General features: G+C 39.1%; 1 protein-coding gene across 1 annotated transcript in view; it reads left to right on the forward strand.

The window, feature by feature from the left end:
- Window positions 1-27,822, forward strand: part of RYR2 (ryanodine receptor 2) — a 246,664-nt gene that overhangs the window by 204,100 nt on the left and 14,742 nt on the right. Inside the window, 14 exon segments of the mRNA XM_083606142.1 lie at window positions 3,558-3,657; window positions 5,190-5,269; window positions 6,305-6,381; window positions 6,758-6,831; window positions 15,213-15,293; window positions 15,957-16,045; window positions 17,123-17,251; window positions 17,785-17,889; window positions 18,916-18,997; window positions 20,825-22,128; window positions 22,816-22,883; window positions 23,398-23,545; window positions 24,865-24,951; window positions 27,100-27,318. Coding sequence (XP_083462268.1) covers window positions 3,558-3,657; window positions 5,190-5,269; window positions 6,305-6,381; window positions 6,758-6,831; window positions 15,213-15,293; window positions 15,957-16,045; window positions 17,123-17,251; window positions 17,785-17,889; window positions 18,916-18,997; window positions 20,825-22,128; window positions 22,816-22,883; window positions 23,398-23,545; window positions 24,865-24,951; window positions 27,100-27,318 — 2,643 coding nt within the window.

A 27,822-nucleotide genomic window follows, 5' to 3' on the forward strand; every position in this document is an offset into this window, starting at 1 on the left:
CAGCTGCAATATGTTTTTGTGTGCATGTCAGTTTAGATAGATCATTTTTAATTCAGCTGAGTGCAACTGCAGAATTATTAGGCTGTAAAGAAATATAACAACATTTATTTGCATGATACACTCTATTTATTACAGTGGTACCTCGCAAGACGAATGCCTCGGAAGACGAAAAACTCGCAAGACGAAAGAGTTTTTCGTTTTTTGAGTTGCTTTGCAAGACGATTTTCCCTATGGGCTTGCTTCGCAAGACGAAAACGTCTTGCGAGTTTGTTTCCTTTTTTCTTAAAGCCGCTTGAAGAGGTGCAGTTGCGACGGACTGTGCTTCGCAAGACGAAAAACCGCGCAAGACGAAAAGACTCGCGGAACGAATTAATTTCGTCTTGCGAGGCACCACTGTACTTGACAATTGGCAAAAACCATTTGCTTTCAATACTTGTTTCCCTGGGCAAAACTTCATAGCATATTTTCCAAGTTACTTTGCTTATCTATAGTATTCCATATCTGTAATACAGTGCACCCTCAACTTATGCAAGGGTTACGTTCTTTGCACAAAATCGGAACTCCTGAACCACCTTTGCTTTCCAAGATCTCACAAGTTGGGGGCTGTCTGAGATCTCATGAGATGGCTCTGAGAAGATTATGCAGATGGTATGTAAGGTGGAAGGTATGCTTTCTGCTGCGAGAAAACTGTTTGTGGAAAGAGCCTTTAAGCCCTTTGCCTTACTTAGTGGGCTCTGGGATGTGAGATCTTGGTTTTTCTGGGTCTCAGCTGAAACTGGTTCCCTTCAGATTTGCCACTGCAATTCCCATGTTGGTAGTGGCTTCTCTCCCTCCTTTAAAAACTGTTTAAGGGCTGCTAGCACTGGCTTTGGTTGAAGAAGCAGAAGTCTAGTTGCTACCCTGTTTCCTCCTCAGAATGCCTCTGCAGTGATTTATGGACACACTAGACACATTCTGATGGCATTCTGTAGAGGAAAAATAGTGGAACAGTGTGTGTGTGTGTGTGTGTGTGTGTGTGAGAGAGAGAGAGAGAGAGAGAGAGAGAGAGAGAGAAGGCACTACCACTACCATGGTAAGCGACCCAAAATGGAGGGGTTTTGTGGATCCAAAAAATCCAGATGATCCAGCAACCTCAGTGATAGGGTTGCCACTGTCTTAAAGTTTCAGTCATTTCATCTGCTTGTAGGTGAAAGGATAAAATTTCATTCCTAACACATTACTTTTAGCATAGTACCTGTGACATAAACAATCTGGGATTCTGAAATAAATTCTTCTGGAATTTCTTAACATCTTACATAAATGTGGTTCACTTTGCCATGGGTCTGAATCATAACTTCACTATTTACTATTATGGATAAATTTTAAAAAACTCTACTACATTCATTGGTTTTAAAACAATGAAAGTGAGAAAAGGCTCATGTATCACAAAGTAATTGCTTCAAACGGTGCTTTCACATTTTGTTTTAAAGCTTTTGTTCTAAAGCAGCTGGAGATGAACTTGTTTTAATGGAAGTTGGGAGTCTGGGGCTGCTGCCGCCCCATACCTCACCCTCTCAGTGATCTTGCATGCATCTCTCCAGAACATGTGCAACTTACTAACTGTTGAGCCGTTATACACATAACTACTTGTGAAACTAATCTATAATGACACATTTAATAGTATTGTTTCAAGTGGGAGAAGACATTCAGCAGGAACAAGATTGTATGACATATGTCACATAGCTGTATATTTGTGTTCTGTGTTAAAGTATGCAATAATGTTTCTTTTCTTCAAATCACTTTCTTTTTGTGTTCTGAATTGTCGCCCCCCCACCCTCCTTCCAAGCTGATTTATTTTCCTGCCTCTTCACAAATAAAATGGATTTGTGTAGGCTCAATTGCTCTTTAAAGGGAAAAATTAGATAGTGATATCTAATAACTTTTTGGATTTTGTTCTCGCTGCTACCACTTGCTATTGGAAATGACTTTCCTGGTGAAATAATACAAAATTGCTGCCACTCAACTCTCCTTCAGCTGAAAGGGGAGAGGCCTCATGCTAATGTGTTGTTGTTGTTACTGTTTCTAAAATGATGGCAAAAATGGATAAGTGATTTTTTTCTGTGGAATGGAAAGAAAAAGATGGTTGGGTCTAAAAAAAGGAATGTAGAAAAAATACTCAGAAGACTTTTGAGTCAAAATATTGTATTGCAGCTTCATTGAAACGGTGTCGTTGTCATGTCTTGGTTGTGTGTGTCTTTGTTTTTGTTTCTCCCCTCATAGGAAGAGGTTTAAACAAAAATGCAAACTTTTCAAACTCCAGTTGCCGCAGTGGGATGCAGCGCAGCCATATATTCCACTTTTCCTAATCTGTGCTTTATTTAGATTTCTTATAACGCTTGAGAAGTTTCAGCCATAGGAAGAGAATAATATAGTTATGCATTTTATTTTCACATTATGATTACAGAGCAGCAGCAGCAAATGTAAGAATTCTCTGGTAACAAAATAACTGACACAGTCCATTCATCATCGTGTTTAGTTGAAAATAAAGTTTACTGTTGTTCATTCCCGATCAAGTGTGCATAAAATTAGAATTTTTGAGTTAAGGATTTCCCCCTTTAACTGTTATTAAATACATTTTCTCCCCCACCTAAATATTTAGATTTTTGATGTTGAATATATCCAGAGCTTTAAATTGTTTAAGCCTCTTCTGTCTTCCAGTGTCTACTTTTTTCTTTCTTTTTGCTTTTGTTTATGGTAGCAAAACTGACTACATCTGCTGCAACTGCTTTTAGGTCCTACATAATGTGGTGGTTTTTGATGTTATATGACTTAATAGTGTCATGCTCCATTAACCTGGACCTTTGGATGGATTCCCAGTTATAGGGCTCTATGCAACTTCAACTTTTCACTATAATTCTAAATTTTCCAGCATTCTCCCATTTATTACATGAAAGCTGAAAGCTAAAAGCTATCTAGATTTAGCTCTGCCTTCTTGCTGTTGAGTTATTATCCTTTTTAGAGTTTGAGATTTATTCAAAGTAAAGATCAGTCAATGCCCATCCATCTATAGCACATCAAAATTGTAAAATTTAAAGGTGAACCAAAGCTTACCCTCTTATGTCACCTTACTTGAAATTGACACATCTCCCTAAATTATGCATCTTCTAAAATAGTCACTGAATATATAACATATTCTTTTATCATATTGCGTGAGTTTGAATTGTAAGAGAGATGAACTGAACTTTAATAAGAGACTCAAACTAGATAATATTTTAACATAATGTGAAAATTGCAGCACCAGAATAGTACAAAACAACATTTTTGAGACAAGACAATATACAAACTCAGGTATATGAATTCTAGCCTAATTATTTCCAGTTGAGACAATTCTTCACTGAAAAACCTGGCACTAAATTTCTACCATACGAAAAAAAGAGCAAGGAGATCGGAAGTCTGTAAAAGAGATGTTGGATATACAGTATTGCATATACTGTATTAGACTAAAGTTGCTATAGAGCTCATACCTACATAAAAGGTAGAATGTGAACTTAAGTTAAATGGCTGGGATTTATGTTTAGGAAAAAGAAATGGAAAAGCAAAAGCTGCTGTACCAGCAAGCAAGACTGCATGATCGAGGAGCTGCTGAAATGGTCCTTCAGACAATTAGTGCCAGTAAAGGTAAAGGCTTTAAAATTGTATATGTATATGCTATATCTCTTGAAGATTTTAATTTAATGTTCTGTTCCATCTTGCTCCTATCAGAGAGGTCAACATTTGTTTTCTGTTCCCAAATATTCCTGGCCAGAAATGCGTATGTGTACAAAGGTGTGGGAGGTCTTCTCTTGAGCCAGAAGGAGACATAGGTGTCAAAAATAGGGCCGATCTTCACTTACAGTAATAATATCAGCACTGGAGCTGAGAGAGAGGCAGCACATGAGGCTACTGCCTGCAGCCCATGCTGGTCCTCATAAGCTGTTTCTGGTGCCACTGATGGAATCAGAAGAGGTGATGACTTCAAGGTGTAGGCAGGAGCCCTGCAGGTGGGTGGGTGGCATTGTCTCTGCTCTCAAGGCAAATTTGCTGCTCCTTGCTCCACAATACCTAGGAAGCTTACAGGAAAATCGCATGTGTCTCTGGTCTCCAGGCAGCCTCCAGATCTTCTCAGCTTAGAGCTTAGTTAGAGGCATTGCGTGAGGATTTAAGTTCTTCACTTAAAGTGACAGCTACAAGCATCCATCTCTCTTCCTTGAGATGACTGGCTCATGACTCTCTCGGACTGGGTGTAGATTTGGGGAATACAAGTAGGAGGGAGACCCCTGTCGTTCTGCTTCTCTGAGGTGTTTGAAGGCAAAATTAAAAGTGACATCAATTGCCTGGTTGCAGCTAATTTGTTAACTTAAAAGCAGCCACAGGAGAATGCCCGAGCAGCCTTAGGCAGGGCAGACTTTGGTCTTTCAAATTTCAGTGGCGTCCTGTGCGAGGCCAACATTCACCTTCTCGCCTTCTGTTCTGCTCAGTTCACTACATCATAGTTGTAGCGCCTGCAACACCTCCTAGGCTTGGCATCAGTCACACTGCCCTAAATCTGCCTCTGCCACAGGACTATAACAACTAGGCAGCCAAAATTTAACCCCTTTTCTCCAAGGACAAAATAGTCCCAATACGGTCTCTCCAAAGCTGCCATTTGCATTTCATTGGTATTGGGGGTGGATTTCTTTCTCATGTGTTGGGGAAAGTACTAGGAAAGATTAAGAGCACAAGAAAAGCCTGCTGGATCAAGCCAATGGCCTATCTAGTCCAGCATCCTGTTCCCATAGTGGCCAACCACTGTGGTGTCCAGTTTTCCAAAACTCAAAGCCTGTTTCTACAATCACCTCATGGGTGAATGTATTATATTAACTAAAGTAAATAAAAAATTATCAGCCCATTAATTGAAAAAAGTATACATTTTCAACTGGCCATGCATAAGAGGGGCAGCTATGACAGCGCTGCTTTGGCATGTCCTTTAGATAGACAACTGCCCAGCCTTACCTCTGGTTTTTAAAAATATTTGTGTTGCATCAAACTTTTATGGTCTAATTGGTGTTGATTATTTCTCTTAATTTTTAACCATAATATATATTATTCATGTTTTACTGTTTAAATTGTTTGCATGTTTATCAGCATACAAATTATTTAGAAGTTTTTGTAAATAAATGTTTACTTTTCAGGTGAGATGGGTCCTATGGTTGCAGCCACCCTAAAACTTGGGATTGCCATCTTGAATGGAGGAAATTCTACTGTTCAGCAGGTAATTTAGCTGGTATCTCAATTTTAATTATTTCTTTCATTTCAGACACAAGTATTCTCGTATCTATTTTGAATAGATGTACTTTTTGAAGACGGCTTAACATTTGTGACTAATTAAAAATAAGAAAAAAAATTTGGAGCTCTCAGATTTTGTAATGACTGCTTGCCCAAGCGGTAAAAAGTTCTGTTTCTGCCTGCCAGCCCTGCAGATTCCAGGTGGCTGGTGACAAGAAAAAGAGCGCCATAACATAAAAGGCCCTGAGTCAAGTAAGCGGGATAAGGACTGCAGCCTAAGCCCCCTCCCACTTCGCTCCAGTAAACTTGCATCCACTCAACCAACTGGCAAGAAGCCTGCAAGTTTTGAACTTTTAAAAGGCACATATCACATATATTTTTTTTCCTGACTTTAGGGAAAAGGAGGGAGGGATTCAACTCAGTGGGGGAGCAGGAGGAGGAGAGAAAGAGATTGATGCTGATCTGCAGCTGCCTGCTTTGTGCCTGGCTGATTTACAGCTGGGGGCCCATCCCCTAGCCGCCTCCATTCTTCATATGACGCCACATCTTGCCACACGACTGTGGCCGTTTTACTGGCTAATTCTCACTTGCACACTCTTTGATTGATATACCTTCATACTGCCTTGCCATTTCTCCTGCTGCTCAGCTCCCAGTGCTTGTCTAAACTCACAGCCTCACAGAAAACTGGACAGAGATTTTTGGGGTGATTTTTGTACCCCAGTGGGGGCCGCCTCTGCCTACCTGGAGATGCCAAGGGTTGCATTTTCACTCTCACTGAAATGCAGTCCTTCACTTCCCCCCCTAAAGTTTCTCTTTTAAATCATCCAGAAATTTTGTATCTTCTAAAAATGCTATTGGTTTTTATTTTTAAATTGCTGCTGCTCTGTTGTGTCTCTTCTGTGTTTTATATGGATCCGTGTACTTTAATGCTTTTACTATTTGCAAGCACTTCTGGAGATTATAGTGGTAGTAGTAGCAGTGGTACTATACACAACATTTTTTTCCTCTTTTTGGTTTGAAGAAAATGCTTGACTACCTCAAGGACAAAAAGGATGTAGGCTTCTTTCAGAGCCTTGCTGGTCTTATGCAGTCTTGTAGGTAAGAGAAAACGACTGTATTATTTTACATTACTAAATATGCTATGTTATCGTTAGACATGGAGAAACCAAATTCGGTATCGAAATACCTATCAGCCTGGCAAAAAAAGTGCCTACCTGTGGATGTTGTTTGTCCTAAGCAAGTTTCACAGCATATTTTATTTCTTCCTCTGAAATAATTAAGCCCTTAAAATTCTCTTGAAGCCAAGGCACATTTACTTTTAAAAAAAACCATTAAAGGCTGTGCTTCTTTTGCGATAAATCAATGCTTTTGCCAGAAACACTTGATTCACATAAGTATATTTTACTTCACTACAACATAAGATAATGTAATCTGTGGTAAAACTGGAACTATGCATTGCTTTTTTTCATTTTAGTGTTCTTGACCTAAATGCTTTTGAACGCCAGAACAAAGCAGAGGGCCTTGGCATGGTAACAGAAGAAGGATCAGGTATTATCATCTTAATGAAAAATTATGTGTAACTTTCCCCCTTAAATCCACTGAAAAAAGTAAGTCATGTTGAAATGTATTCAGTGAAGGACCGCTGCAAACTAAAGCCACATTCTTTAGTTATTTAAATATTATATCCTCAAATTGTTTAGAGTGTAATTGAATTTTGACAGGAAACCACTTTCCTGAGGGATTTTATTTCTTTATTTCTTTTTCATTTTTACCACAGGTAACAATTAGATGTATAAAGTCTAAAATTAATAACACCACAGAAAGGTGGCTTCTTCAGGAAATATTTTTGCTTGGAAATGTTTTGAAATCCTTTTCTTCAGTTTTTTTTCCATTAAAAAATACAAGTATCAGAACTTTTGCTTTTGAACCAGTTTGCCTCTTCTATCCCTATCATCAACTCATTCTTAATTTTCCTTTGTTGTCTCTTTGTACTATTTTATTGTTATTGTTTCTGTCCAGGATCACTGAATTATTTTCTATATGTTTAGTTGTTCTACCAATCCTTTCTCTGTATTACCAGTGTATTTCTTCCATAACCTACTTCAGCTAACACTTCTCATATTTTTATTCATTAAAATAAAGGGGAAAAACTTGAATGTTTATTTACCGTTGCATTTTGTAATTTCTTTACTCATATTTTTATGCTGCATGTATCAGTAGTTATTTTGCCTCCAGCTGTTATAACTTGTATATCCTTTATTATTCAAATGTTTTCATCAAGCTAAAAGCCATGCACATTAACTTGACTGAAAACCATTAAAGCACATTAGGACTCCTTCTTTTAAATTCTGTTCTTTTCTCAAATGGGCTCCACTTTTTTATTGTGGTATGAAAATACACATTTATTTTTCACTCATTTGAGTAAAGTCAGCTCATGTGAGTAAATATGATAGTCAGGTTGCATACAGATTTGCTTGATCCATTGTTATTCTTCAGAATGCTTTGGACACTAAAGGCATAATTTAATTTTTTTATAATTATTCACAGTAACTCCTGGATTTCCATTTTAATAAGTTCATTTTTCTTTTAAAACTCTACATCTGTTACTTAAACTGTAAAGGCATGCATTTATACATAACTAACATGAATGAATGGTTATCTAATGTCAGGATATATTTATGCCTCCTCATTTGAAGGATTTTTTTTTCCTGATTTGATGCTTTTGATTCATTGAGAATTGCTAAAAGCAATGCTACGTATATTTTTAATCTGCTGAAACAAATTCTCATGTTTTTCTTTTTTCGTTTTCTTTTTTTAAAAATAAATGTCCTGTCTTTCCCTTCCTCAGTCATCACTCATGAACGTGGTAATTATTGCACACAAATTGCCTTTCTTTTTCCTGTTGTTAGCTTTGTGTCAGCACTGTACAGCTCCTGAACATCATGTAGTTTGTTTTTGTTCTCGGAATTTAAAAGAGTGGGCTCTTTTTATTATTATTATTATGGTTGTATTCTCCAAACTTTACGTTTGTATGCCAACTTTCCCCACATCTTTGTTTTTCCTCCCTTTCTCAGGATTTGCACAGTAACTGGCACACTAGATGTAAGAGCAGCAAGCTTTTTTGGTTTTTCTTTCTTTTCCTGCTTCATTTGGTGGCGCTTATTTTCTTAGTGGGCCAAGTATTTGTGATGGTTGGATGTAAACAAAATGTGTGCATATGATATTAAAACCCACCATGTGCTGTAGTCTTCCTGTAGCATTTCTGTTGTGTATTTAATGTGGCTTTATGGCTGCATTGGTCTGTGCAATCATAGGAAATCAGTGGAGGATCCAGAGTTGGGTTTGGAGGTGGGATAGGAAGGGGTGATGATGTCTGATGAGGTCCCTCTCAGTGCAGACACACTGAAATCCATGAATTAAGTCATGACTCAAGTCCATCCATTTCAGGGAGTCTACTCTGAGTGTGACTTAGTCAGATATGGCCTGGGACGTTTAGTGACAGAAGATACATTTAGAGTGTAAAAGTAAACATCATTAATGTACGCTAACCAAAATCATTACTGTGCTGATAAGGCTTCGCTTACAGTGTTGTAGATGCTAATGTTCCTCACTGAGTCATGAACTCTAGTGGACAGGGCAAAGCTCAAAACCAATTATTCAGTAGAGATATTAAATTCTAAGGGTGAGTTTGCTGAAATCAGTTTTGACAGGGAAAGAGGTAATAGTCCCTCCATTGCTCTTCCATAGTTAACTTCTTATAAATGCACCCCTATGTGTTGAAATCACAATTGAACAAACTTCAAATGCAGTATTTGGGCATGGTGATTAAGACCACTGAAAAACCATTATTTCCATGGAAAAGTTATCAAGCACAGTCCTATGCATATTTATGCAAAAGTAAGTCCCATTGAGTTCAAGTGTGTATAAGGCAAGTATGTATAAGACTGCAGTGTTAAATAGTTCCTTTAATCTCTTCCACTGAAACTTCACATACAAATTGCTTAATTTCCTTTAAGCTCTTCCTTTGAAACTAAGAAATTCAGAATGCTCAATTTTTAATTGAAAGTGCCTTTTTAAAAATTCATTTGTTAATCACCAGTTATAATTATATAAAATCTCCCTAAAATATGAATGATTCTAAGAGACAAAGACTCCAACAACTTATTTATTCAAAAAAGTAGCCACATACATGATGAAAACCCTCTTCTGATGGAATACCATAATTTTTAAATATTTTGCCCTGAACTATACAGAGTTCTTCATGAATGGACTTCCTCATTCAGTTGGGTAGAGGATATGGGACACGAATGCAGGACTGAAGCATATGGGAAGTTCACACACACAGGGATCCATTTATGTTTGTGATGGGGGACTTTCCAACCCTGCAGTGCACTATAGGTAGACATTATTGATCTCTAAGCAACAAAATGGGAACCTGAAAGCAGAAATTATATAGACGCAATTCCTCTAGCAGTCATCTGTATGAACACTGTTGAAAATTTATGGGCTCCAGTGGTATTGGTATAATTGTCAGACAGAACAATGTAGACTACACAACCAGGTATACAACAAGCTACAAAAAGCTGTTTCTTAAAATGGATACTGAAATTACGGAGATGTAATATACTATTTTTCAAAGAACACATTTTTCAAAGTTGAGGGATGTGTTAATTCTTTTGAGTAATATTATATGTATATAATAATATCCTCTTGGTTTATCAAAGTTTTTATATCTCACTTGTTTAAGTTATGAGCTTTTATTGCAGGTATTTGTTAAAACAATTATTTCAGAGAGATCTTTTAACTGGTGGTGTCTCTTTCCACTAACTGTCTCTTTCCACTAGAGAGAAAAAAGAAAATAGCATAGTAAATAAATATGCCAGTTGTTTCCTGTGTACTGCCCCTTCCTCTACAATATATTTCTCCTGATCCCCTCTCACTATGACCAACTTCATGCTTCATGTTCTTAATACTGGACCCCCCACTGGTAAAAACATTGGTGGTTCTCTACCAGATATGTATCTAATTTGTCTTTGTGATGTAATCAATGTTGCGTTTTCTTTATGTGTTACGTTTTAATTGCTGTGGTTATTATTGGGAAAAGGTTCAAAACCAAAGGCATACATTATTGTACATTAAATTACACTACATTTTCATTTTACTCCTTATAATCCGTACAATTTTCACATAAATCATGATAAGCTTGAAAGTGCATTATTTCCTCTCCTTTGAACATTTTAGGATAGTTAACACATAATGTTAACCTGATGTCCAAGATACTTGGGTAATGTTTGAGATGTAAGGTTTTTACTTTCTTACTGATTTTTGGTGTTCTCTTGGTATGAGATCTTAATTTTATGACCCAGACATTGTAGGGGAAGTTTTAAGTATTGTTACATGTATAGTAGAAATATATTTTCTAGTCTGATCATAAGCATGATACCAGACATCACAGCCACTGAGGTTAGTGGGATTTACAAGCGTTGTGTTGCAGCCTAAATACGCACCGGGGCAGAGGGACAGCTGCTTTACGCTATTGCATTGCCTCCCAGTTTTAGCCCGTCCCTTTTCTTCCAAGAACTGCTGGGTTCCAGAGCATCACTGATGGCTTCTTGAATGAATCCCATTACAAAACGTTTTCGGTCAACACATGTTCTCCTCTTCCTGAATAGCAACAGTGGATTTAGTGCATGCTGTAGCGAGGAAAAGAACATGTACTGTTGTTCAAGAGAACCTGATCTATTTTGTTTGTTTATAATGCTTACTATTAAATTGGTCAACAAAGTGACTTAGTAGCCAGTATCAAAACAATGCAGCTTTCTTCTAGAAAATACAAATGCACAACTTGGGCTGCCTAGGGGCTGTTTCATAGGTACGTTATTGTGAGATAAACCCAGTGTACAGTTGCCACAGGAACGGTTTCATCTATAACCATATGACAAGGGCCAGATTTGGAATCTTGGAATGAAAAGAAATAAACTTGCCTTGCTGGATTGTTACTTTCTCATGTTGCTGGTGAAGCTGATCAATGTGGGATGTAGCACCAACTTGTAGTTGAAGGCAGGAAAGTAAAGTAGGCAGCTCTCAAGAGTCCAGTTCACTTTTCTGCCTTCCTCAAAATGGTCATGTTTGTTCTGCGGCCCAAAACTTTCTCCCCAAGGCATTTGTCCCCAGGGGGGTTGTTTTTAACCTTTCTACGTGCCTATTCCATTTCTGTGACTCAGCTACCACTGTCCAGGCTTTGTTCCTTCCCTTTTACTGTCCACATCAGCCCACCCCCCATGTTCTTGTCTTCTCACGTTTTAATCCTCTCCTGACCCTGCTCTTTATCTTCCTTGTGTGTGCCTTAGAAACATATGCACACGCATATGCAAAATATGTATCAGCTTGTGTTTTGAACCACACCCTTCATTCCTCCATGACTTTGCTCTTATCCTTCCTTCTCCATCTTGCCTTGTGTCATCTTGCTTCTTTGTCAGAAGGAGCAGAGTGTGGGGGGACATCAATATTCCCAGCCAAAAGAGCCATTTGTCTTCCTTAGGAGGACATGAGTCCTGGTCCAGTACACCCTCATGTGTTGAACCACAGGTTTGGCTCTTACCCTTCATGCTCCTCCTAGACATGGCTGCCATCAAACCAGTCCCTTGAGGTGAGTGTCTCTTCAGCATCTACTCCATATTCTTTGTGGTGTTGAAGAGGGACTCAAATTCTTGGACAGTTGTACTTGATCTGAAACTCCCAAATCAATTCAGAATGGAAGCTATCATCTGTACAGGTAGCCCTGCACCCTGATGACATTTTACTTCAAGAGATCTCAAAGAAGCCTACCTCCATCTCGTGCTCCATCCTAGTAATTAGAAATTGCTTTGTTTGCCTTCGGCCAGCACCACTTCCACTTTCAGGCCGTGAAGCCACAGCAGACACTGTAATTCTCTCAAAGGCATACTCTTCCATTGTCTCCTGACACAGAGAGATGCCGCTGCTGCAGCCAACAACAACAACAAGAGCACTTGGGCATCACCCTTGTTCCTTCACTGGGCTCAATGAAATTTATTTGTATGCTTTGAATGAAGTGGCATTAGGTAGGAGAGTCCCGCAACAGGTAACCTGCAGCCATATATCTTACCTGAATTTGGTAGAAGAAGAAGAAGAAGAGTTTGGATTTGATATCCCGCTTTTCACTCCCTTTAAGGAGTCTCAAAGCGGCTAACATTCTCCTTTCCCTTCCTCCCCCACAACAAACACTCTGTGAGGTGAGTGGGGCTGAGAGACTTCAAAGAAGTGTGACTGGCCCAAGGTCACCCAGCAGCTGCATGTGGAGGAGCGGAGACGCGAACCCGGTTCCCCAGATTACGAGACTACCGCTCTTAACCACTACACCACACTGGCTCTCACATTGATGAAATTCATCACCAGCAATTAGTTCAATTAGTTCCTCTATTCTTTTCCTTTATAATGGCAGTTTTACCACAAATCACTTTTTTCTCCTCTTATAATGTGAAATATGTATGCTTACATGTAACAGTTTTAAATCAGCCTTCCCCAACCTGGTGGTCCCTGGATGCTTTAGGCTACAACCTCCATCTGCCACAGGTAGGAGGAGTGATGGAAGTTATAGTCCAAAAAAGCTAATCATTAGTGACAAGGAGAGAACAAGACTATGGAGAGATCATTAGTAGTCTGGCATTCAGCACTTTCAAGGGAGTACATACACCACTTTTTATTTCTTCCAGACATTACTTTTGTTTAAATACATCTCTATTTCAGATTTTCCATGGCAGTAACATGAAGTCATCTATATGTGTAACAATATCATTTAAATGCAGCATGGGCAATGGCAGTATTTTAGCTAAATAGTTAATGTACAATGAGACTTTTGAACTATCTGAATGTTTAACACAAGCTATACAAAATTGTTTTTAAAGGCTTCTGGCCGAGACTGCCAGTTTTCTTTTCTATAAGCACAACATATTCCTTTATTGTAGTTTATTCTGCTGTGTCAAAACTTGGATAGAGATATGAGCAGTCCTTCAAAAAAGGCTTGTACCCATTCTCTCCATTCATTCATTAAGATCTGACTCCCTACAATTTTTATTCCATGGCTCAATGTCACCTTTTAAAATAAATTTCCTTTGAGATACCTGTTGAAGAACTCATCACATATTGCTCTTGAACAAGTCTGACGGAGACCCTGTTTGTGAATCATTTACATAGATTTCTGATAAATTGAAACTTCATATATTTGTAGATTTAGGTAGGTAGCTGTGTTGGCCTCACACAGTCAAAAAAAAAAAATGTCCAGTAGCACATTAGAGACCAACTAAGTTTGTTCTGGGTATAAGAAGTGTGCATGCACATGAAAGCTTATGCCCAAACTTAGTTGGTCTCTAAGGTGCTACTGGATAATTTTTTTATTTATTTCATATATTTATGGCAGGGGTGGGGAACCTCTAATCTGCAGGCTCATCTTGGCCTGCCATGGGGTCCAATTTGGTCTACAAGGCCATTTCCCCCCAAATATGCCCATCATACATCAGTCCACTGGTGATGCCAGCTGATGGATGGGAGGGCAGGGTTTAATGCTGCCTTGGTGGTTGTTCCATCATGTTTTGATGGTTCTATTCCTACCTGGAGAGCTGATTCCAGAAAGTGGTGCTAGGAGACTTATGCTTATCCCCATGGCATTTGTGCTGTGGTATACTGCAGGATTCAATCTTGTGCTTTTCAACATCTGCATGGAACCACTGATTGACGTCATGAGTTTCACAGTCAGTTGGCAACAAAAGGCAAGTGATACTCAATTCTCTTTCCTTTACATCAGAATCAGGTGAGATGTTGGAAGTGCTGAATCACTGTCTGGATGAAGAAGATGGACTGGGTGAAAGCTAACAAACTGAAACTCACTTCCAACAAGCCAGAGATTCTATTGGTGTGTGGTTCAGTCTGTTCTGGAAGGGTCCTCACTCCAGTTTAAATGATCAGGTTGGCAGTCTGAGGAGCACTCATTGATCCAGCTTTGTTGCTAGTGGTCCAAGTGGCCTCAGTAGCATGAACTGCCTTTCACCAGCTAAAGCTCATGTGTCATTTGTGATCTCTCCTGGATAGAATGAATGACTATAGTTACCCAAGCTTTGTAAACTCTGGGTTAGACTACAGAAATGCATTGTATGCCGGGCTGCCTTTGAAAACCGTCCAGAAACCAGCCAGCCCAAAACACAGCTGTCAGTGTTTCTGAGCATGATTTGAAGTATTGATACACAAAAACCTTCTGGGTGGTTTCACTATCTGAAGTTAGGTGGACAGCTATAGGGAAGGACTTTCCAGCATCTTGCATGCAGAACTCTGGCATGTAATGTCCTTTGGGTGCTAAGCAAAGACCTTTTTATTTTTATTTTACTTCCCCAAGCTTTTAAACTCTGGTTAATTTTGATGCATCCTGTGATTGTTCTATGTGCTGCCTTTCTGTGTGTGTGTTTTTTTTTTACTGTAAATTGCCCTGGAAATCTTAAATTGACGGCAGTATAGAAATGTTTCAAACTGAACGAATGGAGGAATAATTGTGCAGGAGCCTCATTGGGTCAGTAATTGGTAGCCCTATTCCAGAAGCTCATTTTAGTCACACTTAAAAAACCAAGATTATATTTCAACTATTATACAAAGTTCAGAAATTTCTAAAATGTTGCCAAGCCCATGCTACCATTTTTTTGAGAGAGAAATGTATTTCTAAATTATACTTATTTTTCTTATGATAAATAAATACACCTTTCCTGCAAGTGAGTATGACATATATTTGATTTTGAAAACATGCTTTAAGTCTACATTCACTTATAATCTATGCGGTTTTTTTATATCTGTCAGATGAATATGTGAAGCTTCAGAGTTGCTTTGCAACTTTTCATAATATTTACTGGCAACTGGCTTTTCCACAGGAGAAAAGGTGATGCAAGATGATGAATTTACTTGTGACCTCTTCCGGTTCCTCCAGTTGCTTTGCGAGGGGCACAACTCAGGTTTGTTTAAATAATGCTATTAACTAATCCAGTGTTGGAGTAACCAGCTATAAGTACTCACTGTAAAAGGCTTAACACCTTAATGAATTTTTCCAAATAGTGCTCCAAATAAGTAAACACAGCATGAAGGAAGAATAGTTATGTAAATTGATAGTGCCAATTTTCTTAAACAGTTGAGCTGTGAAAACAAATTAAATGACATCTCTAGAAACATGTTATACAGGAAAAATAAGTGGAGCAACACTGCTTATTTTGTTGATTCTTTCATTCCCCTAATTGTAAATGTGCATAACACAAGTCTTTTTTTACCAGGTAGACAATCTCCCTAATAGCTATGTAGTACTACTTAGTGCACAGTACTACTACAGTAATCAAGAGATGTTCTTCTCCAATGTAAGTGGACAGAAAGTAGAAAACTAAATTTGATCCTCCCTGTAATTCAGTTCAGTTCTCCTACAATATAAAAAAAGTCTACTATCTCAAGAATAACTATAGTGCATAATCTAGAAAATTAAGTATAATTAAAATGTTTGGAAAAGGAAAATACAGATTATCAGCAGGAAATATGCTTTAGAAAACATGCATTTTATACTCTGATAGGAGATTTTAAAGGGATATAAGACAGGGGCTAAAGTTAATTCAATCTTGTTCTTTCTTTCCAAGATTTTCAGAATTACTTGAGGACTCAGACTGGTAACAATACAACTGTCAATATTATAATATCTACTGTGGATTATTTACTGAGAGTTCAGGTAAAATATAATGCATGTGAACTCTAGTTTGTTGAAAAGAATTGCATCAAAATGCAAAATTGTGTAACATCAAGTGTTTATATTGCTACATTTATTAGTTATTTAAAAGTATTTATAAACCTTTTAATGTATTTTTTAAAAAACAACAAACCAGAACCGTATAAGAGAACTTGGAGGAAATAAATAAAAGCCTCTCCAATCTCTCTGCTTCCAAAAGAGTATGAAAAAATAAATTCCAATGGGTGGGTGGGTGGGTGGGGGTCAATATTCCTGTGCTACACTGCTTACCAGCCAACAAGCACGAAATAATTTTGTACTAGCTTTTCGTGATCCATAAGTGTGGGCCCTGTACTATTGTTTTTATATGGTTTTTTAAAGCTCTGCTTTATTATATTGCTTTAGTGTTTTTATGTTTTGTACTGTTTCACAACTCTAATTTTTTTTAATAAAAAAAATTGAGTACTGTAGTTTATAAATGCTTTTAAATAAAAATAGAAGAGAGGGAAAGACGTACCTACAGAGTTAAATAATACCTTGGTTTTTGTTTGTTTTTAAAATTGTTATAAACAGTCAAATGTCTAAGAACATGATCTTGCTTAATTGCCTTATGCACACTGGTGGCATCCTTCTATAATTTCTACACCCTCAAAATAGCATGATGACAAATCTGGTGCATCAAAATTGAGATCCCCCAACTCTCTGCCAATGCCAGCTAGTTGCCCTGCCCCCATCCATGATCTCTTGCATCTTCCCAAACATGTGAGGCTGCAAAAAGCAGCAAAGGAATCAAGCCCCAGAAAAAAGCTAATGCAAACTAGCAGCTTATTCTGATTTTAGTTGCAATGGAGTTTCCATTGTCTAGAAGAATTCTGGGAACTGGAACTTAAAGTGACATTAGTCAGTGTCATAGTTCTGGAGACTTTCTGAACACTTTGCTTTTTTTAATATGTCAAATGCAATTTTAGTGATGTTATCACTAATAATGATTATTTATTCAGTTAGCTGTCTAATACAAAAATAGTCTCTAGTTTCTGAGTTGTGAATTCATGCACTCTATATTTCTTCATCCACTTTCAGGAATCAATTAGTGATTTCTATTGGTATTACTCTGGAAAGGATGTTATTGATGAACAAGGACAACGTAATTTCTCTAAAGCAATTCAAGTTGCAAAGCAGGTTTTCAATACTCTTACAGAATATATTCAGGTAACGTTTGAAACAATCCATAAACAAGGGATAAAGTGTCTGCATGTATGGTTGGTGGTAAGACAGAACATTTGGGGCAATAACTTTTGGCTGCACAATATAACTTCCACTCCCTCTCCTCTCCCACTAGATATATTTGGGATGGGTGTGTCTCCCAACCGTCTAGAACAAATTTGGGAAGGGTGCAGAGAAAGCAGAGGAGAGGTTCTGTGGTAGAAGCAGAAATCTTGTAGTGGAAGCATTTCATTGGATATTGCCCAGTAACTCTGTTCATATTCTTGTCCAAGTGATGCATTGAAATGGGTGGACAATTTTGTGTATGCAAATTAATGTGTATGTGAAGGTGAATGGAAAAGCCATTTTTCACAGGGACCCCATGGGCTAAGCATGTGAGTTTGTTCTCAAAGATGTTTCATTTGTGTAACATTTTCATTAGCCATTCCCACTGTCGTGACAGTAATCAGCCAGAGGCAGCTTATGTTATATTTCCCTTTTAACTTCAGTTTTGTTGTTTGTTAAAACCTCTTTTTCAGGGACCATGTACGGGTAACCAGCAGAGTCTGGCGCATAGCAGACTGTGGGATGCTGTTGTTGGTTTTCTTCATGTATTTGCCCATATGCAGATGAAGCTTTCTCAGGTACAATATCTCTATCTATAAATTTAAAAAACTATTTTACTTTAACTTTATTAAAGAAGATAGTCACAGCTTGTAGTATCAAGGAGTACCCGAAGCTACATACTTGGTCTCTCAGGGAGAGTGCTAGCCTGTCAAAAGCAGGCTGACATCCCAATTCCTGAAAGTAACCATCATTGGCCAATAGGACCCTTGTCTTACCAATATTTATCCTCCGTTGATTGGTCTTCATTCACCTTCATAATCTGATGACCAGGGAGTGGGAAATTTCATCTTCATCAGAATGCCCATCCCAGCTGTGTATGTCCTCAACTTTTGTTGTCACCAAAATCAGTGTGATCTTGGCAGCAAGAAAAATTCCTTGGGCAGTCACCTCAGGCCTCTCTTAAGTGGGAGTTAACCACCTCTGGTGTAAGCATTTTTCACTCACACAAGTGTGCCCTGCTGCAGACATGAAACTGCACTTAACCAGAAATTTGGAGGGGGTCTCACATGCCATCCTATCCCCACCCTCCTTTTTTACACTTTGAATTCCTTTTGTTTCCCCTTCAGCTTTAAACATAGTTCCATGTTACATCTGCACCAACAGAACGATATTTAACCAGATTCATTCATATCGGGGTTTGGCTAACCTGCTTTCAAATCCTGAGTGATATTGAAATGATTGATTTTCATTCTGAAAAACGTTAATTATTTCAAGCCACATTTCAAAGCTATTGTTTATTCATAGATAGTTTGCAATTGGTTCAAATCAACCAATTATTGTTGGGAAAACTGAGTTTCTTTTTTAAAGATCTGATCCAAAGAGTCACACGCTGTGTTCCACCTTCCAGCCCCTCCTTTTCCATTCCACCTTCTCCATCACCCAAAAGCTACTCTCGAATGTTCAAAGTGACACAGGGACCTGTCACAGTATTATCAGAAATCAGTGAGCCCCCAATTCTAAGCCAGAGACATAGTTTTCTCAATATGATCATAGTTGCTGGGCTAAAAGAACACTGCCATGAATCTTGTATTTTATGTTGACAGGATTCTAGCCAAATTGAATTACTGAAAGAATTAATGGATCTTCAGAAGGATATGGTGGTCATGTTGTTATCTATGTTAGAAGGTAATTTCAAGTTCATTTTAAAACTTTTTTTTCTTAAAAAAACACACACAAGCAAACCCCAAACCAAACCTTTATTGACTTTCTTCAAATTGCAAAGAGGTAAAAAAAATTGGTGCCAATGGGGGATTTCGTCCTAATACAAATAGCTTCATATGATCTATTTCTGTCACAGCTACATCAAGGGAGGAGACTGTTTAAACTCCCCCTTCCTGTCTGCTATGATCCCTGTAATTATCAGCCACCTTGACCATCTCATAGCTGCTCTTTGCATTTTTAAAAATGTTCTGGTGAACTACAAAGACTCATTTAACATCACCTGTAGTTTGGCTCATGGAACCTGCTAATGTACTATAGTCTCCAATAAAAGCACAATGTAAAATGTTCAGTTTTACTGTTATTGTGTAAAGGTTGTAGAGAAAACAGTATTTACTAACATAACTTGCTTTTTTTGTTTCTATGAGTTTCAGTTTTGTAAGCAGTCTTCATAAAAGCCTCAAAACAGAATTTATACAACTTTAAATGGATCACTTTTTATCCAAATACACAAATTATTCAAAGCTTGACTTCTGTTTCTTTTTGCTCATAAGCCCTTTTCTATTTTTTCTCTGCATCTTGTTGCCTTCTACTAGCTGAAATTATTTCAGAATGTTTTTGTTTTATAGCCAGCCAATGTGTACGTTATTGGATTAGTGATTTCCCACGAACACAAGTTGCAATGCGTATGAAAAATTAATTGCTTTTACCCACAAGTTTTATTTGGTTCCATTCTATAAGGCGGCAGTGGGGAACCTTTTTGGCCCAACAGACCAGATCCATATCAGTTTCCAGTCTTACAAGCCAATTTTGACAGGGGGATGTGACCGCCCACTTGTCAATCACCTTGGCATCATTATGCCAGATGACGGAGAGGTGGGTTGTTGTGGCCACCTGTCAAAATCTCTTCCACAGCAAAATGCCCCAACAATCAGTTGTGGTTACCAGATACTTGGCAGCCACAGTGCAAGAGGCTTTGCCAGTCCTATGCTTGCCAGTGCTGAGCATATGGCTGGCATTGCTACTTTCTGCAGGCAGTGGTTGTGTGATTGAGTTCCCCGCAGGAAATTTGGTCACACAACCCATGCAGCAGCCTTGAGCTCATACCCCAGGGCTGATGGGTGGCAGTGTCAATCCTGCTTTCTACAAGGATCAGCTGCGCAATCTAATTTCCTACAGGAAACTCAGTTGGGCAGCCAATTCAGCTAGTCTCTACCTGCCACACACCTGATGTCACATATGGCAGCAGATGGGTGTGGGTAGGGGAAAACAGCCTTGTAAGCCAAATTGGGACCCATGCTGGGCCAAATTGGGCCTGTGGGTTAGAGGTTCCTCACTCGTGCTTTAAAGCAAGGCAACAGCCATATTCACTATTGACCCACATGTAATCCTATGTGCAAATGAACCTGGAGATATTTCAGTAAGCAGGAAATCTGGGTAAATGCTAAAGAAGCAAAGGCCTAAATCAACACAGAGTTAAGCATCCTTAAGCCAATTGATTTCAGTGGGCTTAAGCAAGCTTAACCCTTTGTTGTATTCAGGCCATGAGGTTTCAGCAATCTTTTAAGGCTTGTATAACAAAAAGTCTGGAATCTTACAAGCCTGATTATTTTTCTCCTAACGTAAATGTTGCTCACCCCCTGTATTACTATCAGTAGTTCAAAATGGTCACCTCTGAAATTCTATCTAGTAATTTTATTGATGTCTGGAACAGTTTACAAGGCATTATATATCTCTAGTTGTTAACTGAGTAAATATTTTAACAAGAATTTCAATGCACTTTTCCACATTCAGGTAATGTTGTGAATGGCACAATCGGCAAGCAGATGGTTGACATGCTAGTGGAATCCTCCAACAATGTAGAAATGATTTTAAAGTTTTTTGATATGTTCCTAAAACTGAAGGATTTAACTTTCTCTGATGCATTCAAAGAATATGATCCTGACGGAAAGGGTATCATTTCAAAAAGAGATTTCCACAAAGCCATGGAGAGCCACAAACACTACACTCAATCTGAAACTGAGTTTTTGCTCTCATGTGCTGAAACAGATGAGAATGAGACTTTGGACTATGAGGAATTTGTGAAACGGTTTCATGAGCCAGCCAAAGACATTGGCTTCAATGTTGCTGTCCTCCTGACAAACTTGTCAGAGCACATGCCTCATGACACTCGGTTGCAGACTTTTCTTGAATTGGCAGATAGTGTTTTGAACTATTTCCAGCCCTTCTTAGGGCGCATAGAGATAATGGGTAGCGCAAAGCGCATTGAACGAGTTTACTTTGAGATAAGTGAATCAAGTCGGACACAATGGGAAAAACCTCAAGTTAAAGAATCAAAGAGACAGTTTATATTTGATGTAGTAAATGAAGGAGGGGAAAAGGAAAAAATGGAGCTTTTTGTTAACTTTTGTGAGGATACCATATTTGAAATGCAATTGGCAGCTCAGATCTCTGAGTCGGATTTGAATGAGAGGTCTGCAAATAAAGAAGAAAATGAGAACGAAAAACCTGAGGAACAGGATCCCAGAATGGGCTTCTTCTCTCTAGTAACTGTTAAATCAGCTTTAGTAGCTCTCAGGTATAACATAATGACACTCATGAAAGTGCTAAGCATGAAAAGTATCAAGAAGCAGATGAAGAAGATGAAAAAGATGACCATGAAAGACATGGCGATGGCTTTTTTCTCCTCATATTGGAGCATTTTAATGGGCTTAATGCATTTCATATCAAGCGTCTTCCGAGGGTTCTTTCAAATCATGTACAGTTTGCTGCTTGGAGGAAGCCTAGTTGAAGGGGCTAAGAAAATCAAGGTGGCCGAACTCTTAGCCAACATGCCTGACCCTACTCAAGATGAGGTGCGTGGTGAAGGGGAAGAAGCGGAAAGAAAGCCAACAGAAGCTCCCCTGCCTGCAGAAGATTTGACCGATCTGAAAGCTTTGTCAGAAGACAGTGACCTCCTCTCGGACATATTTGGCTTGGATTTAAAAAGAGAGGGAGGACAATATAAACTAATCCCACATAATCCTAATGCAGGCCTAAGTGATTTGCTGAGCAGTCCTTCTTTACCCCCCTTACCTGATGTGCAAGAAAAAATACAGGTACACACTATAATTTGTATGTCTATACTGTTTAAATCTGATTTTAGACTTTTAAAAATTGTTTTTAGGAAATATAAATCAGCACATCATGCATGTTGATTCCATTTTTCAATGGATTAACAACTACAGAGTATTCTCTCTAGAGAGGCATGCCTGGCACCGTCACTATTTATTTTTTGAACTTTAATTTTCTGTCATATCTTAGTTGGGTGGGTTGTGCTGAATCTGTGAACTGCCCTGAGATTCTGTGAACGGCCCTGAGACCTCCAGATATAGGGCGATATATGAATTCAATAAATAAATAATAAAATAAATAAATGATAAATACTCTTCTGTACATATCAGTGAACATCACAGGTCACTTATACTGTTGTTTCTAATGTTGGTTTGTGTAAGTTGCTTTCACCTTTTGTGAAAAATACAACTAACAACAACAATATTGAGCAAGCAAAGCTTTCATCTTTCTAAAGTGGCATTGCTGGAGTTCCTAATATACTCTGATTTTAATTGGTTTGAGTTTTAAATAGAAAACAATATTTTCAAGTAAATAGGAGTGTCCTCATGTTCTACTCAATATGAACATTAGTATATTTTAAATGACATAGTCAAGGCTATGGTGCTGGGTTTTTTAAAACATGACTTGAAAGTAGTGCATTGCCATAATTGTTTCCTCCTTATTTGTTGAAGGACCAGAAGGTGAACGAAGATGAAAAGGATGAGAAAGAAGAAACTAAATTTGTACCTGAAAAAGCAGAGTATGTGTCAATATTTCTAGCATTTATGAATCCACTTATGAATATTGTGGTCTTAAATGCACTTGGAAGCAAAACCCATTGAAATAAATGACAACTCAGTTGTATTTATGTCCTTATCTTCTAACAGCTCAGTTATATAGAGTATAGTGATCACTTTAGAAGTCATTGTTAAAAGTGTTTTACATCCTGTGTGCTTCAATGTGAATTAATTATATTGTAATTGCTTTGTAAAGACCTTTCCCTTTTTAACCCACATTTATTTTCTTCCCACTGTGTTAAATCCATTATAAGTGTCTTGTATCTTAAGGGCTTTTATAAGCCCTTATCCATTATACATTCCCTAAATGCCCTTTCCAGCTGTGATCATCTCACATACAGTAAGTACTTGAAAGAGGACCCAGTCTTCTTTAAAGTGCCCATGAAACATGTGATTGACACAGCTTGTTTCTTTTTCCAATGAGAGATTATATTTTAATTAATAGAGTGTGACTCACAATAAGATTTATGCTTTTAGAGGAGAAGATGGAGAAAAGGAAGAGAAAGCAAAAGAAGATAAAGCAAAGCAGAAACAAAGGCAGCGCCACAAACATAGGCATGGTGAACCAGAATCACAGGAATCAGCCTTCTGGAAGAAAATTATTGCATACCAGCAGAAACTTCTTGTAAGTGGAATAAGTCATCTCTGAAGAGCAGGGAAACCAAATTTCCTCTCAATTGCAACACTGGAAGGAGAGGAACCTCTCTTCCAAGGCTACCCCTGTGATGTGGAGGAGCTTGCCCCCACCTCTGCTGATGGGCATAGATCAACAGAGTGTTGGGATTTTATGACGCTCTGGGGCTCGCCAGAGGCCCCCTCCTTCTCCGAGCGTCTCCCTGTAGGCACAGCTCTGGAATGGCATGTCCCTTCATCTCCAGAGTGCCTCTCAGTGACACTTTTCTTATGAAAGGTACACACTGTTCTTCTGGAAGAACACAGCAAGAAGAAAAAAACATTCGTAGATCTAAACTACGTTTATTTACAGTTTATGTACAGACAAGGTTAAACCACAGAGCCTAGGGCTTGCCGATCAGAAGGTCGGCGGTTCGAATCCCCACGACATGGTGAGCTCCCGTTGCTCGGTCCCTGCTCCTGCCAACCTAGCAGTTCAAAAGCACGTCAAAGTGCAAGTAGATAAACAGGTACCACTCTGGCAGGAAGGTAAACAGCGTTTCCGTGCGCTGCTCTGGTTCGCCAGAAGCAGCTTAGTCATGCTGGCCACGTGACTCGGAAGGTGTACGCCGGCTCCCTCGTCCAATAAAGCGAGATGAGCGCCGCAACCCCAGAGTCGGTCACGACTGGACCTAATGGTCAGGGGTTCCTTTACCTTTATGTACAGACAATGCATAATCACGTCTGTTCTCTCCAGCTCTGAGAGAACAGAAGTGAAAGTACATTCCAAAAGTACACGTACAGTGAAAGAGATAAGATGGTTTTCCTGTTCTCACAGTCTACTCAGACAGCATGTGAAATTATACCAATCACAAAATGCAGCCACGGTGGACTGGTTTACTAACCCAGAGAAGGGGGTGGTATGTGTGCTACCTGTGTGTCTGGGCCCACTTTGGCAATGACCACTTTTGTTCTGGCCACACCCATTACTAGCATGTGGTCCTCTGAGGATTGATCAGCAGCCCTTAGGCCAAAAAAGATTAGCCACCCCTGCTTTATCTGATCATGGCTAAAAGACCAAAATCAAGACTCACTTGGATTATGTGAATTCCTTAATGAACACCAAAAAAAGTATTTGCTGGTGAATGTAAATGTGCCATCGAATCTAATGCACACCTTAATTTTCGCAACGTAATTTGGCCAAAAAAGGTGAGCATTAGGTTCGAGTAAATGTGGTAATTTATTTCAAGATCACATTCTGTAGGTTAACGGAACTGAATTATTCAAATGTAAGTATTTAGTGCATTTAATATTTATTATTTTGTCTTTCAGAACTATTTTGCTCGGAATTTCTACAATATGAGGATGTTGGCTTTGTTTGTTGCATTTGCCATTAATTTCATTCTGCTCTTCTATAAGGTAACTCCTTCATGTTTTCAGCCGCAGATGTGTAAATGAAGTACCATATAAATGAAAATGTATACAGAAAGTACACATATACACAAAAAGTAAAAATGTATACAAAAAGTATACATATGCACAAAAAGTAAACACATATACTTTCTTGTTCTTTAGCCTTCCTGGGTGATCCCAGCAAATCTGAGCTGAAAACTGACATTTTAGGAGCAAAAAAGGTTACATAGCTTATCACTGTATGACACACACAAACACAAATCTAGTTCAGTATTGTCTTTACTGACCATCAGTGATTCTTCCAGGTTTCAGAGAGGGTTTGCCCTTACCAAGGGATGTCAGAGATTGAACCTGGGCTTTCTGTACCCAAAGCATGTACTTTACCACTAAGCTATGGGTCATCCCCAAAAGAGCACGTGATATTTGGTGGGAGGGCGGGGAAAGAACACACAGTGCAGGGTGCAGGGATGAGGTGGAGGGTGACTGGCTAAATACCCTCCAGTCGCAGAGTAGTTTCCACCTACAGCAACCCCTCCCAGCTTCCACACACGTTGTCCAGCAGCGAGACAAGTCATAGGGGAAACGGCAACAATAACAATAGCTGCCGCCTCTGGGGCTGATCACTCAGGCCCCAACATCCTGTGGCTTGAGTGCTCCATTCTGCCTCTAGCCTTGACTAGAAGAAGAAGAAGAATTTGGATTTGATATCCCGCTTTATCACTACCCGAAGGAGTCTCAAAGCAGCTAACATTCTCCTTTCCCTTCCTCCCCCACAACAAACACTCCGTGAGGTGAGTGGGGCTGAGAGACTTCAGAGAAGTGTGACTGGCCCAAGGTCACCCAGCAGCTGCATGTGGAGGAGCGGGGATGCGAACCCGGTTCACCAGATTATGAGTCCACCGCTCTTAGCCAAACTACAAGAAAGAAGATTCCACCTAAACATTAGGAAGAACTTCCTGACAGTAAGAGCTGTTCGACAGTGGAATTTGCTGCCAAGGAGTGTGGTGGAGTCTCCTTCTTTGGAGGTCTTTAAGCAGAGGCTTGACAACCATATGTCAGGAGTGCTCTGATGGTGTTTCCTGCTTGGCAGGGGGTTGGACTCGATGGCCCTTGTGGCCTCTTCCAACTCTATGATTCTATGATTCTACACCACACTGGCTCTCCACTAAAGCTCCTCACTCTTCCACAATGCTCTTGCTTTCTGAAAATGATTGCTCCTGCCTGCGTATTCTTCCCTCTGCAGCTTCTGCTCCAGGAAAGGAGAATGCCCACTGGTCTCCACCTTCCCCTCCTCTGTATCTCTTTCCCCGCCCCCAGTCCTCCATTCCCAGGTGCTTGGAGTAGCTGCTCTGATGCTCGCTAGGCACAAGACTAAATGTTGCCACACGTAAACAAACAAACAAACAAAAACAACTCCAGGCATTTTGCCTACTTTTTAAAAAATCCACAGACAGGATTTTTTATGCTGAAAAAGAGGGCATATCTGGCAGAACCGGGTGTATGGCAACCCTAATGTTGCTGTTGCTGTGTATACTCTCTACTCTCTACATGGCTTAACATGAAAACAATGAAACCCACAGGCTTCTGGTACATGAATAGTGATTCCTGCCTTCAGCCACAAAAGGGAGATCTAGTCCCACCTGAGCTGATTTTTACATGCACCTCGGAAGTGCCCTTCATGGTATGACCAAATGTCTTTTCTGTTTTCAGCCTCTCCAGGGGGGCATTCAGTCCACCTCTTCCTTCCTGGAACTAGGGGTTCTTAGGTTAATCCAGTTTATGCTCCACACATGTAGAGCAGGAAAGTAAGAACTTTAGGAATTTGTCCTCCTCCTCCTTTTCCGGCCTGTTTTATATTGATTGTTTGACTATTAACACTGCCATGTTTATTGTTAATTCTTTTTTTCACTACACTAACAGGCGTAAATTTTAAATGTCTTTCTGAATGAGCAGGTAGGTTACTGGATCTTCCAGTTGGGCCTGGGAGGTAAGTGGCTCTCTCCCTGGAGAAGCAACCAAGTTTTTAGTGCCTGAAGGCTTCAGGAGGAGGTGCCATCTCACATGTCAGGAATGCCCTCCAGGAGACACTGAGAACAGAAATTCACAGTCAGAGCATTTTAATTTTTTTCTACTCACTTCAATTTATTTCAACAGGTCTCCACATCTGCAGTGGCTGAAGAAAAGGAGGTTCCTGTGGTTAATATTGCTGAAAACTCCAAGTTAAGCAGCTTAGAAAGTCCTTCCCATAGAATCATCACAGTGCACTATGTTCTTGAAGAAAGTAGCGGCTACATGGAACCCACACTCCGCATTTTAGCCATTCTGCACACAGTCATTTCCTTTTTCTGCATCATTGGATATTACTGTCTGAAAGTAAGAGGACAAGGAATTCATACATTTCCATTGAAGTAGTTACAAATAATGTCTTGTAGCTTTGATTTTTTTTGGGGGGGGGCTTGTGTGCAGGATGCTTTTTCAAACACACACACACAGTTCCGTCAATTAAAATATCCAGGGCACTGTATAGGAAGTGAACTGGGAGCCAATGAAGCTCTTGCTTTGAAGTAATGATAATAAGGATATTGTAAAACGTGCTACAAATATGAAATATTGTTAGATACAGCACATTGAAATCTTTCAGAAGTGGCAAGAGGAACAGTAGAAAACCTGCAATGCCTTGATATCCTATTTTATCAAAGTTTTAAGAGTCAAAGGTAGATTTCTCTGTTTAAAACAAAATCTTCAAAATAAGATGAAAAATTGTGTAGCATTTGCAGTGCTCCTGATAGTTTTTTCTTACTTTGCACAGATCTTGTATGAGATTTGTGCGTGCTATTCCCCAAGGGCATAGATGCAACAAAGATTTACGCGGCCATT

The sequence above is a fragment of the Podarcis filfolensis genome (assembly GCF_964270895.1).
Source record: "Podarcis filfolensis genome assembly, chromosome: 3".
In the NCBI taxonomy this organism is placed as follows: Eukaryota; Metazoa; Chordata; class Lepidosauria; order Squamata; family Lacertidae; genus Podarcis; species Podarcis filfolensis.